The sequence below is a fragment of the Dama dama genome, chromosome 18, assembly GCF_033118175.1.
Source record: "Dama dama isolate Ldn47 chromosome 18, ASM3311817v1, whole genome shotgun sequence".
Lineage (NCBI taxonomy): Eukaryota > Metazoa > Chordata > Mammalia > Artiodactyla > Cervidae > Dama > Dama dama.
This window is the reverse complement of record NC_083698.1, coordinates 89,776,625-89,789,121: the sequence shown is the minus strand read 5'-3', so window position 1 is coordinate 89,789,121 and position 12,497 is coordinate 89,776,625. Positions and strand designations below refer to the sequence as shown.

At 41.2% G+C, this 12,497-nt stretch overlaps 1 protein-coding gene across 2 annotated transcripts in view; it reads left to right on the top strand.

Annotated features, from left to right (window-relative positions):
* COPG2 (COPI coat complex subunit gamma 2) overlaps nt 1-12,490 on the top strand; it is a 228,614-nt gene extending 216,124 nt beyond the window's left edge. For both annotated transcript variants that reach the window (XM_061165807.1, XM_061165808.1), the window contains 4 exons: nt 10,301-10,398; nt 11,205-11,343; nt 11,636-11,734; nt 12,204-12,490. In XM_061165807.1, coding sequence (XP_061021790.1) covers nt 10,301-10,398; nt 11,205-11,343; nt 11,636-11,734; nt 12,204-12,334 — 467 coding nt within the window. In that variant the 3' untranslated portion in view covers nt 12,335-12,490. The remainder of the gene's footprint in view (nt 1-10,300; nt 10,399-11,204; nt 11,344-11,635; nt 11,735-12,203) is intronic.
* Nucleotides 12,491-12,497: the final 7 nt, after the last annotated feature.

The window sequence follows — 12,497 nt, the reverse complement described above, 5'->3', positions numbered from 1 at the left end:
GAGAGGTTCTCAAGAGAAATACCAAATGCAGATAGATTTTTTAAATGCAATGTGTAAATAAGAAACTTTTGTGAAACATTTACTTACCAACTGGTGAATTGCTGGGGTTGATCCACACATATTGTAGGGAAGATGACCGGAATAATGCACAACACATTTAAAACCGTTGAGCATAGGAGGTGAGCTTATACATGGAGGAACTATATCTGCAGCAAACATACACTATCCCAAACAGACAGTACAAACTCAGTTTTTGCTAGCTTAAGAGTGCTAACTTACTGTACCAGGTTGCTGAAGCACATAATGATATGCAGGTTAAAAACTTTTCATATTAACAAGTATTCTGATAATGTAGTAAACAGCTGGAGATACCCACATTCTTCATTCTGGTCCCAGGAATATTTGCCATTTTGCACCTGGCATACTACATACCCAGCCTACTTCATGCATCCCTCTCTAACCAGCATCTTCTCCCCCCTTCCCCTTTCCTCTCTCTTTAATACAAGTGTTTGCAGTTGCTTCTTTCACTGTCAACCAGCTCTCATGTGACACCTTAACTTCTCGGCAAACTAACCTCATACTTACAGGCAAGTCTTCCATAACTCCTTTTGAACATCTGCCCTACCACATCTTAAACATTCTCCTTATCTTTCCCCTGCAGATTCTGTAATATATCAATGAGTTTAGTACTGTGAGGTTGGCTTCCTCATGATCTCCGACCACTCCTCAGTCAACAGCACTCATTTGTTCTACCAGAAAAAAGGATCCAATCCACACCTCCTAAAAGGTCAATCAGTGGTGATATCTTTAAGTTTCCACCAATGCCACCTTGTCAAGTTTTATCTTAATCCATGTCTTTCTAACCTTCCCTCATAAACAGTCACTTCAGTCATAAATTTCCCACAAACACTTGAAGAGCCAGCCTACCCAAGTCCTGTTCTTTTTTAGGCCCCAGATCATCTTTCATTCTAAACACAGTTGAAGGACCTGATGGTTCTGTTTCTTTCATTCACACCTGATCTGTTTTGTTGCCATTCTATCTACTCAGAACTCCTATATAATTCATACAGTGCCCCTTTACTTACTTGCCATCCTCTCTTATTTTTTTCTTATTCTGTCATAACCTCCGGCCTTAGTATGGAGTAATAACCATTTCTTTCATCACTATGACTATTCAAATAATGTCTTTCCATCTGCAAGTAACTTGAACATTGCTCTTCTATTCCTTTTCTGCCTCCTTTTGCTGAAAACTCCCTATGTTTCCTCCAACATTCCTTCTTCTTCCAGTTATATCATTCCAGTGAATCTAGTCATCTTTTCTGGATATGTATACTTCTGAAATTCAGCACCCACAATTCCACATTCATCTATCTTCCTTATTTCCTACATTCTGTACTGAAATCTATTCAGGATTTCTGCTCTGGCCCATTTTAAGTCCAACTGCATTTAATCACTCTCTAACTTCTCATTCTATTGACTACACTGATTACTAAAAATCTTCCAACGAAACTTTCTGGACAGCAACACATCATACTCTTGCTCTTATTTAGCAGTACTCTCACTTCTTTCCTCAGTTGGTTGATGTCTGGCTTACCATACAGTTCTTCACTCAACGTCCAATTCTGACGGCTGTGCTCCTCATTCTGGCCCTCTTTAGTGCCCTTGTTTGTTCAACATCTTGCAAAACTGCATGCTCTGCGCCACAGCCTATATCTACTCCCTTCTCCTTACTTAGACCTCAACCTCAGTTTTTCCCTACTTTTTCTTTCTCTCTTTTTAAAAATACGTATCTCAGCAGTTTCTCTCAGTCAGTCCTAACAGACTAATTTCTTAGTACTTTAACATCATGCTTCAACAAATTCTTCCTGAGTTCCATTGATTATTCGCTCTGTCATATATATGAACATCTATAATATTTTTGGCTTCCATCTCTAATCATAGTGAGGGATACATTAGTCTTCTCTTGAGGTGTACTCTTGAGGCATATTTACATTTACTGCTTACCAAATATAGTTCATCCTTCACCAGATAAACCACTCACCTGCACTTTCTAGTCAAACCAGTGTCTTTCAGGTTGCTATCAATGACTTATCATCCTAACTTTCCCTTCTAACCATTCTTATCAACCCAGCCCTTTAAAATGTTTTATTCCCCCCAAATTCATACACCTATTACCTCACTTCTTTATATCATGACTTTATACTATATTTGATTGATAGTTTTTAAAGGAACAGAATAATGCACATGTAATTGAGACTTATGTACCACTTAAGAATCATTTACCTCTTTCCTAAGAGAAAAATCACTAAATAATTTGATAAACATATTGTTATACTTTTCATAAATATTTATGTACCCACAAATAATATGTAATGCTATCTTTGAGGGTTTTTTATATATGTATAAATTGTCCCATTTTTTTTTTTCATCAAGACTATAAGTGCTAGTCTACTTTCTAACTCCTACTCATTCATATGCAGGCCTTTGCTTCTCTCTCATTATATACACCACTCCCTGTCCTCTTTAACAGCAAACATTTTTAACCAATCAGACCCCTTCTAAGATCTGACAGACTTTTCCATTCCAGGTCTCTTCAGTTCATATCTCATTTGCCTTTTTGCTACTCTACTGAGAACCCCATTCTAATTCATGCAATGCTCCCATTATTTAAGATATGGTAGAGCATTAAAGAATAAGAAAGAAGAGGGGGTTTTAATCTTAACTAACCATTTCAGCTACTGTCCTATATTACAGCAAAGGACACAGTATGTTTCTGCTGAGGTTTACCTCCCTAATGATTCCCAACCATTCCTCAAGAAATACAAATAGTCTTCTCTACAGAAGAACCACTGGCCCATGCTCCCTAATTGGTCAATCCTGATGTGTTTTAAGGTTACTAACAATGTCTTTTTATGAGAAATCCTCTTAATAAAACTCCTTTAAACTTTCCTATTAAACAAGCTTTTAATTAAAAAATTTTACTCACAGCATTCTAATTTACTGTGAGTAATTTACTCACAGCATTCTAGTCTACTCTCTAATTCCCATTTTTATCTAGGTCCTTGAAACTCTGTTAACAGATACACCACTCATTACCATTGGGCCTTCCCATCCAATGTGAACATTTAAACTTACATCAAGATCTCCATTCTGCATCTCATTATTACATACCTGATCTGTATTGCTGCCACTCCATTATTCTTAAGTCTTCTCTAGTTCATACAATAGTCCTTTATTCACTTCACAAACTCTGTTTTCCTTCTTAGTCCATCGTAAACTTAGTCCAAATACTGTACCATGACCCACCAGTCAGTAAACACCATTCTTAAATCAACCCTCCACATCTGCAGGAAGCTTCACTGCTCTTTCATTCCTTTCCCTCTGTTCCTACGTTGCCCTAGAGAAGCATGCTTCCTGGTCTTCTGTGTCCCTCCTTTCAGCTTCCACCTACATTTACAGCATGCTTATGGATCCAGTTGTTGCTTCGGGACAGATATCCTCTCATGTTGGGCACTCGCTGCTCAGGCCCTGCCATCTTCCCTAAGTGTCCCAGACTCTTTCCCAAAGCTTTTTTCTGTACTATTGGTTCAACAGAAACCTCCATAGGGTTCCTGTCACTGGCCTGCCTTTTATGTCCATCCCACTTGGCTTGTTTCTGACCTTTCACTCTTACTGACCACACCCATTACTTCTAGTATTTTTCCAAAAAGCATCCTGGACTGCAAAACTTCATACTCCAGCTCTTGTTTGGCTTTTAACCTCACGTTCTCTCCTTATTCATACACAACTCTGACACATCTCCAGTTCCTATTCCCTAGTGTTCCCATTTAGCGCTCTTCAGTGCCCTTCCATGTTTATTCTTCAACATTGCATGTTCTTCACCCTAATTCACACACACTTTCTCCTTATTTAGCTTCTAACCTCTTTTGCTCTTTCCTTCTTTGCTATTTTTTCATACAGGTCTCCCCAGGTGTTTCTCTTACCTTCTGTAAATTCTAATATATTTCTTTAACTTCTGAGTATATCTTTAACGTCCCTCATATAGTCAATTTCCCTTTGGAGAATTCCCCCGTATATCTTCAACTTTCATAACAATGAATGCATATTCTTTTTGAGGTTTCCTCTTCTCCTCACACCCACTCTCTCCCTCACACAAAACCAATGTTCTACTCTTCAGACAAGCCTTTCCCCTAGATAGCTGCTAAGCTGTCTTCTTCCTTTTCATCATGGTCTCTGGCTTAGGTGTGATGTCATATGCCTCCATGTGGTATCAGTGACAGTTTCTTCATCAATATTAAGTGATACTGTCTCATCTGGCAGCAATTTTAACTTTACTATTGTACTCCTTTTTATAAAGTGGTACCTTATATTCAGCATCCCTCTTTCATTCAGAGACTGGGTATGTACACATTCCCATATCTAGATAAAGGAGAACGTGTCACATTCAGCAGTCACTGTTCAGACCGTGGACTGGATTATATAGTTCCAGCCCCTGTAACCTGTCTTCTACAAAGCCTCCTGAACAGGTCCCCCCTCATCACCTCAGTTCTTATGTAGCCACATTCCCTCCCTCCTTTCTTTGAGTGGTTGTGATCTAGATTAACAAAAATCACTCTATTCAGGTTCCCCCCCTCCCATGTCCCAGGATTTCTCACTCTAGCACTCTTTCATGCCCCTACTCGTTGGCCATGTTACTTCCTGCAAGCTTCCCACCCAAGTTTTAAGTCACACAGCCCTTTCCCTTTTCATAGCCACCATTCTCCCCCTATCTACTGTCTTTTCTTACAAGTCTCCTCAGTTGTTTCTCTTATTTTCAACTAATCCTAGTATGACTGCTTGCTAGCAAAGATTTTTTAATCAGAATTACTCCTTATCTGCCTTTATCTAAAGCAGTGGCTCTCAAACTGCAGTTTGTTAAAATACAAACGGCTGAGTCCCACCCCAAATTGCTGATTCAGTGGGTCTAGTGGGGCCAGAGAATTTTGTAACAAAAACCAAGCCCTTTAAAATTTCCAGTGAAGGCATCAGGAGTCTACTCCTGACTGTCACTCCTTTTCAAGCCTCTGTTTCTCTCCCATTGTACAGACTAGTCATTGCAGTCTGGCTGACATCCAACACACTGACTGCTTAGGTCCATCCTCACACCTGTAGGCTTCCCCATTCTGGGAATCCTGAGGGTCCTGTGGTTTTGCTTGTTACCATCCACTCAGAGTCGTCCTCTTGTCTGTACAGCACTCCTCTTGGCTTTAACTCCCCCCGCCCTATGTCCTTTTCTGTGTCTTTTGGCCCACATATGGGATCTTCTCTCTCCAGTCAATACCTGTCATTCTTCAAATGGCATTGTTTTAATCTGGGGGCATCTGTAACGTCACTCTCCGATTCGTTTTCTCATTACCTGTCTTACCCTAAAGAAATATGCTACCTTATCTTTAGCTTCTCTTCTTGTTTTAGCTACCATTCTGTTTCATTCAAGTGGATTCAGTCTCCTTGAAAACAGCACTTCCTAGCCAGGTTCTCTCCCCTGTAGCTGTCTCTTCACTTTCAGAAAACCTTCACATGGCAGAGTAAATTCTAAGGACAACTTTCACGTGGTATTTGCATGATATTCGTTTGTATCTCCCTTTGGTTTTTGCCCTCCCACATCTTAATTACATATAGCATAATTTCCTCTACCATCTGTACATGAAAATAACAAATGAAGTTTTACTTTTCATATGGGTTTACAACATATCCCTAGCCACTTACTCATGATCCGTGCTACAGAACCAAGTGCTCAGAGATTTATCTTGGTGTCTTTAAGGTTGCTAGCCTGCTTTTAATCCTCCTAACTAAACTTCCCACTAAAACATCCCAATTCTCCTATTGTATATACTGCTTTTCAGAGTCTGGCATTAAGAACCATCATTTGACCAATTAGACCTGTTATAAGATCTTACAGGATTTCCCATTCTGGGAAACTGTTCCTCATCTTACCTGTGCCCATGCCACTCCACCTGTTCTCAACTACTCTTAAGTTCTTCCCTTGTTTAGTTTCCCATCTCTCTTCTTTCTTAGTTAATCATGATCTCTGGTACAAGTACAGTGCCAACTCCCTCCTGCAGTACCTGCCAGTCTTCACATGACCCCATCTCTTCTGTAGGTTCTTCTGCTCTTTTCTTTGATTGACCCTAGAGAAACACTATGTTACCTACATCACTATGTTACCTACATCACAGCAACCACGTTTGTAGCATTCCCCGTGGATTGAGTAGTGAGTGTTTTTCTTTTATCTTCCTTGTTTCCTGTACACTGTTATGAGTACATTTGCACTCTTCAGTTCAGTACAGACCTTCACAGGATTCTGCCCCTGGCCATGGCTCAGACCCATCACCTTTAGGCTCTTATTTTATCACTCTATTGGTCATATTTGTTGCTTCAAACATCACTGGAGCAAAGATTCCCAGATTCTGTTAGGCACTCTCTCATTAACACCAGCTCTCATTTGCCACTTCCTCTTCACATCCTCTCTCCTCTTTGGTTGTAATCTAGCTTAGCTCCCATCTCTCTACTTAATACGCATTTCTTCCCTTTTCCAGTATTCCTCCTTCTGGCCCTCTTTACTGCCCTTCCCTACTCTCACACATCTTATATTCAGCACCCCAGCTTAAACCCTCTGACTTCTGTTTTATGCTTCTAGCCTCCATCTTTTCACCTCTCTCTTCCTCCAGAATTTTTTCCACACAAATCTCCCTAGGAAATGTCTGTCACTTTTAGCCATAATAGGGTAACTTCTAAGAGTAACCAATTTTAATGGTGTACTGCAGTAATCTACCATATCTTAGCTCTCCATCACCCTTTCATTTCCCATCTGTCTACAGATGAAATGGATGCAAAATACTTCTCTTCAGGTATATTTCCTTCAGAATCTTCACTCATATCCCCATCTACTACAATAATCTGTCCTCTGGCCAAACTACCTATTTACATCCTCTAATAAGTCAAACCTAATCTCTAAAGATGCCAGCAATGGGTTTTTATCTGCATTCATTGTAACCAGCTTCCTTATATACTTTCCTGTCACCCAAATCCTTTGACAATTTCCCTCCAAATCGGTGCTCCTCCCTCCCACTCCAGTCTTTGGCCTCACACTTTGTGTACTTCTCATCCCCATACGGTCTTTACATCCAAAACGTGTCCCGTTAGACCCTGCTGAGCTCTGGCGGGGTTCTCGATTCAAAATCTTTGTCCCACACCTGTCTGCCTTCTCTGCTGTCCACTATACAGTACTTATTTCCATTTCTTTGCCTCCAGTCTCTCCGTTCTTCATTCCGTCCTGACTCTTGGCCCAGGAATGCTGACTTGTCCTTCATGTTGACCTCTGTCATTCCTCGGTGGCTCCTTTCCCCCTGGGAGCAGTTTAATCTTGCGGTTCTGTACCTTTCTTCCCTGCCCCCCATGTTTGTCCTAGAGAAGAGCCTTATCTTCAGCACCCCTCCTGCCGTGTGTGCAGCGTTTTCCTGGAGGGCACATGCTCACTTCTGGCACTCACTGCCCACTCGCTTTCTTTCATTTGCCTTGACTCCCTTCACTCTCTATACAACCCTTTCTTCTCAGTTCAGTCCAGACCTGTGGGCAATGCTGCGGGTAGCCTGTGTTTCTGGCCCATCCCTCCTATCCTCTTATCTTCTGCCCCACTGACCACATCCTTCTCTGTAACTGTCATTCCAACAAAGCTTTCTGGAATCACCTATAATCCCACTCACTTAGTCACAGACTTCCCTCCAGTGGCTGAGACCTGGCAGCTCCCTACCAAATCTCCCAGTTTGCCACTTGCCACAGTGCGTGTCCTGCACCCCAGCCGAAGTCACACAGCTCTTGCCTTTCTTGTCTTCCAGCATCCAGCTTTTCTTTAATTCTGTGTTTTGGGGTTTTCTCCATACAGGTTTGCTCAACAGTTATCTCCCATTTTCAGTCAGTCCTCACAAGACAAGCCTCCTTTCTGGGAACAGTTTTAATGCAGATCTTCAGGGCATTCCTCCCCTGTTCCCTTGTCATCTGCCTTGTGTGGTTCATGAAGTGCTTATCTTTGTTATGGCAATGGGCTCAGTCTTGTCCTCCTGCCATGGAAAGGCTCTCTCACCCACTCTCCTCATCACTGATGTTGGTAGTCATCCTCTCTCACAACAATAAGAGATTGCTACCAGTGGGTTTTACTGGAGTTCACCCTAGATTCCATGTAAGTTTTCACTGTATCAACCAAGCCATTTAATTGAAAATTTGCCACAAAAGTTTCAGGAATATTATCTGTATTAATACCACTCCCATTTACTTTCTTAATCCATTTTTCCTTATCACTTGCTTATACATAGTGTCTTGTGTCTTTACTTATAATAAAATTTAACCAGGTAGCCCAGTCTCTGAACTGCCATTGTTCCCATCTCTCTTTACTGCTCTTCCTCATTTTCCAGTGGCCTCGGTGAACCAGCATGGGGTTCACCATACCTCATAATCTTCTATGACTCAGCATCTGCCCTGCCTCTCCATTTTTATTTGACCTTTGTCCATATCATAGTCCCATCTTCTCTTTTTTAAAAAAATAACTCACCTGATCTATTCTAAATTTGTGTTAATTTCTACTTCTTTCTTCTTCCACCTTCCTCCTGCAGAAAACCCTACCTCAGTTTAACCAAGATCATTCATCAATCAACCCCCTATGGCACTGAAACAGATTCTGTAATTGATAGGTACACCCTTTCCTATGTGGGGCAATCCACTCCCACCATGTGTTTTCAGTATACTTGAGTAAATTGACTTGCTTTCTGAATTCAGGCCTATTCTTCATAAGACTCGTAGCAGTGGCTTCAATTATCTCTAACATTTTAATCTCTTGACTACTTAAGCTCACTAGAGCCTGCTGGAAAATATCTATTCTCCTTCCTTGGAAATATAAAGTACTTCAGACTTGTTCCTAAAAAGATTCTCTTCTCAGCACCTATGTACTAGCATCTCTCTTACTGCTTCCATTTATACCATGCCTTTCTGGCCTCTTTCCTTTGGCTTGTGTACCTTCCTCTGCCTGCCGAAGCTCTTCTGCATCTTTTGAGATCCGATTAAACTATATATCCTTTCAAATTTGTTGTAATTTTCTCAAGCTGTTAATCTTGAACTCCCACATAGCACTCTGTTAAAACTTACATTAAAGAATCTATGGCATTGAATTGTAATGCCACAGGTGTATAGAGGTAGATGTCTCACAGCTAAGGGCCTGGCACATTTATTTACATCTTTGCATTATAAATGTATTGACATTTTCTGTAGTTTTGAATGGAGGGAGTTTACTAAAGTTAACATTGAGCAAATGAAACTCCCACTCTCCAACCTGTCACACATGGTCTTTACATCTGAGTCAGTTCTTTCCTGTCCTTGCCTATCCCCCAGCTTTCTAACTCCACAGTCTCTCTCTCTCTCTCTCTCTCTCTCTGTCCCCCAGCTTTCTAACTCCACAGTTTCATACACACACATGAAACTGTTTAAACTGATAGCCCTTTTCCAGACCATGGACTAGACCCTATGTGCCTTTTCTTCATCCATGATTAATAAATAACCCACCTTCAAACAATTTAGAAAATCCTGTCTTCTTCATGAAGACTTCATTTTCCTTCTTTTCTTATTATTTCCACTGATAATCTCAAAACATATCATTGTCCACTTGCTTTTCCATTGTACAACACTGACTTTACCAATATTAGAACTTCATTACTGACCTACTCACTACATGTTGAAAGTTTACATACTGCAAGTTCATTCTGGTGATCTGTAAATCCACTGTTGGTCCACAATCTATGGATATAATTATTTGTAAAAGATACTGAGACTCTGCTATACTTGGTCAGGATTAATGATCTGTGTGCTTTTAACTATCCATATTTTATGCTTTTGTCAGCTCATAAAGCAGTGGTTCTTAATGTTTTGACCGGTGTGGTGAAAAGTTCCTTGGAAAGTGTCTCCCCTGCTGCTTTCCTGATCCATAGTCAGATGCTTTACCACTGAGCTCTACCCCCTGCTTTCCTTATCTGAATATAAAAACGGAGTTTTGCTCATGTCTTCTTTTCTGTACTATTCTGACTCGCAGCAGGAAACAGATTTCAAAGTCCAGCCTGCAGGCTTCTTGTGAGAACTATGACCCTAGAGAACAGCCTACATATGTTTCACTTGGTAATTCAGAACACAGAGCCAAGGACAGATAGTGCTTCCTAAGTTACTGATGGACACTAGAGCTTGTGCGGCCCACTGACCCAGGCTCACCTGCTGTCTCCTCCAGCCGCAGGCACCTTTAGCTGCACCATGAAGTTCACGGTCCGGGACTGCGACCCCGACACAGGGGTTCCCGCTGAGGAGGGGTATGATGACGAGTATGTGGTGAGTCTCCCCTGCACAGAGGGATTCACTCTGACCCCTTGCTCCACCGAGTGACTTCTGTCCAGAGAGAACATTTTTCTAGGAACATCTGACATGAACTTATGGGACTGTATTCTTCTCAAACACATTACAGCTGAGGAGGACCTGGGTTAATCTCCTGTCATGGGAGTGCCTCATGCCAAAGAGAAATGGGATTTACCACTCCATAACTGGTTAATGCAAAACTCACCCTTTCTAATGTCTTTGTAATAGGGATAATTCAGAGATGAAAATAATTACATGATCTTCATTGAGATCAGTTTTATTTAAAGTATTGAGAATTGGGATTTTTTTTGTTTTGTTCAGCAACTTTTAATTTGCTTGTAATATAGCCACATCATGGACAGCAAAGGCTTCAAAGAATTCAGGGAAAGTTTTATTATGGAAAAATTCTACCTGTTAGAGAATGCAGAGTTCAGAAGGCCACATACAGCCTGAACTCTGTGGTGATATGTGGGAATGTGACTGCTCTGTACCTACCCCAGGGCTACAGATGCTGATCTGAATACAGGTCTTGCCAAACAACCTGGTTTTTTGCTTTCCTTTGTCAGGGCCTATGGTATTTGACTTATGCCCTATGCTGTTTGACTTATCCAGACTACAGAACTTCAAACTAGTCTGAAGTTTTAGTTTAGTTTGGTAGTTCTTCCTAGGCTCCTGTAAAGGATATATCACAGGATGATAAAACCAAATGAACTAGTCTCTTCTATGTTTGTTCTGAACTGAGAGGATGTTCATTTTCTGACCCCTGGTTGTTAACCTACTAGCTAGAAGATCTTGAAGTGACTGTGTCTGACCACATTCAGAAGGTAATGAAGCCTAACTTTGCTGCTGCCTGGGAGGAGGTAGGCGACACCTTTGAGAAAGAGGAGACCTTTGCCCTCAGTTCTACCAAAACTCTTGAAGGTGAGAACAATTTTCCTTAATAGTGTATTGCCTAACAGTCTAACACCTAGTAGGCACATTTGTTATTCCAGAAGGACTCCCTTTTCTTCAAATACTTCACCAACTGTTTCACTTAAAAGGCCAGAACCCTGTCTTCATCATCTAACTGAATCAGCCCACTTCCAGGCCAGTCACCTCCTGGCACACACCACCACCAGTCCCCACCTCTACCGCCCCCCCACCCAAACTAGTGCAGAGGCAAACCCCTACGCTGACCTTTTCTGATACTGTGGCATCCATCTTCTCAACACAGAAGCTGTCAACAACATCATCACATTTCTGGGCATGCAGCCATGTGAGAGGTCAGACAAAGTACCTGAGAACAAGAATTCCCATTCCCTCTATCTGGCAGGTAAGAAACCTTCATCAGATTTCTCCTTTATTTTGTTGCAGACTTTGATAGGAAGGGATGTGCATGGGCATCTCATGCCCTGCTACTGTCCCACTGTTATCAGAGTTACAGCTTGAAGCCCCATCAAACTGAATAATCTGTTTTAGCTGTTTAATTTGCATGCTATTCTTAGGTGGTTCTCTTAAGATGCATATTTGGCCCAAAGCATTTAATCTCTCCTATAGCTACCAATGCCCCCACCTTAAGTATTTCATATCAGTATTATTGAATACCTTCCATGTACCTGGTATTATGGGAATATAAAAGAGTATTTAGAATTTGTATGTAGGATTCAGTTCCCACCCATAGGCACAAATCTCTAGAAAAGCTAAAATAATAGAAAGGAAATGCAGGCAGAGCATGATAAGTTTCATTATTCAGAGCTTGTTTTGAGTTCTTAACATGGTTTCCTCACTTGTTTTCCTCTCAGGTGTATACAGAGGTGGCTATGATTTATTGGTGAGGTCCAGGCTGGCCTTAGCAGATGGGGTGACCATGCAGGTGACTGTCAGAAGCAAAGAGGGAACACCTGTAGATGTTATCTTGGCTTCTGTTGGATAAGGTTTTACTGGGCGAGTTGAAATTGATGTACCCTTCACTGTCGGTGGGCTTTCAGGCTATTGGCATGAATTTCCCAGAATCATACTTTTAAAAATTAATGACTTCCAAAAAGCAAATTAAATATTTGGCCCTGAGCCAGCAGATCAAGCAAACGTCTGTCCTT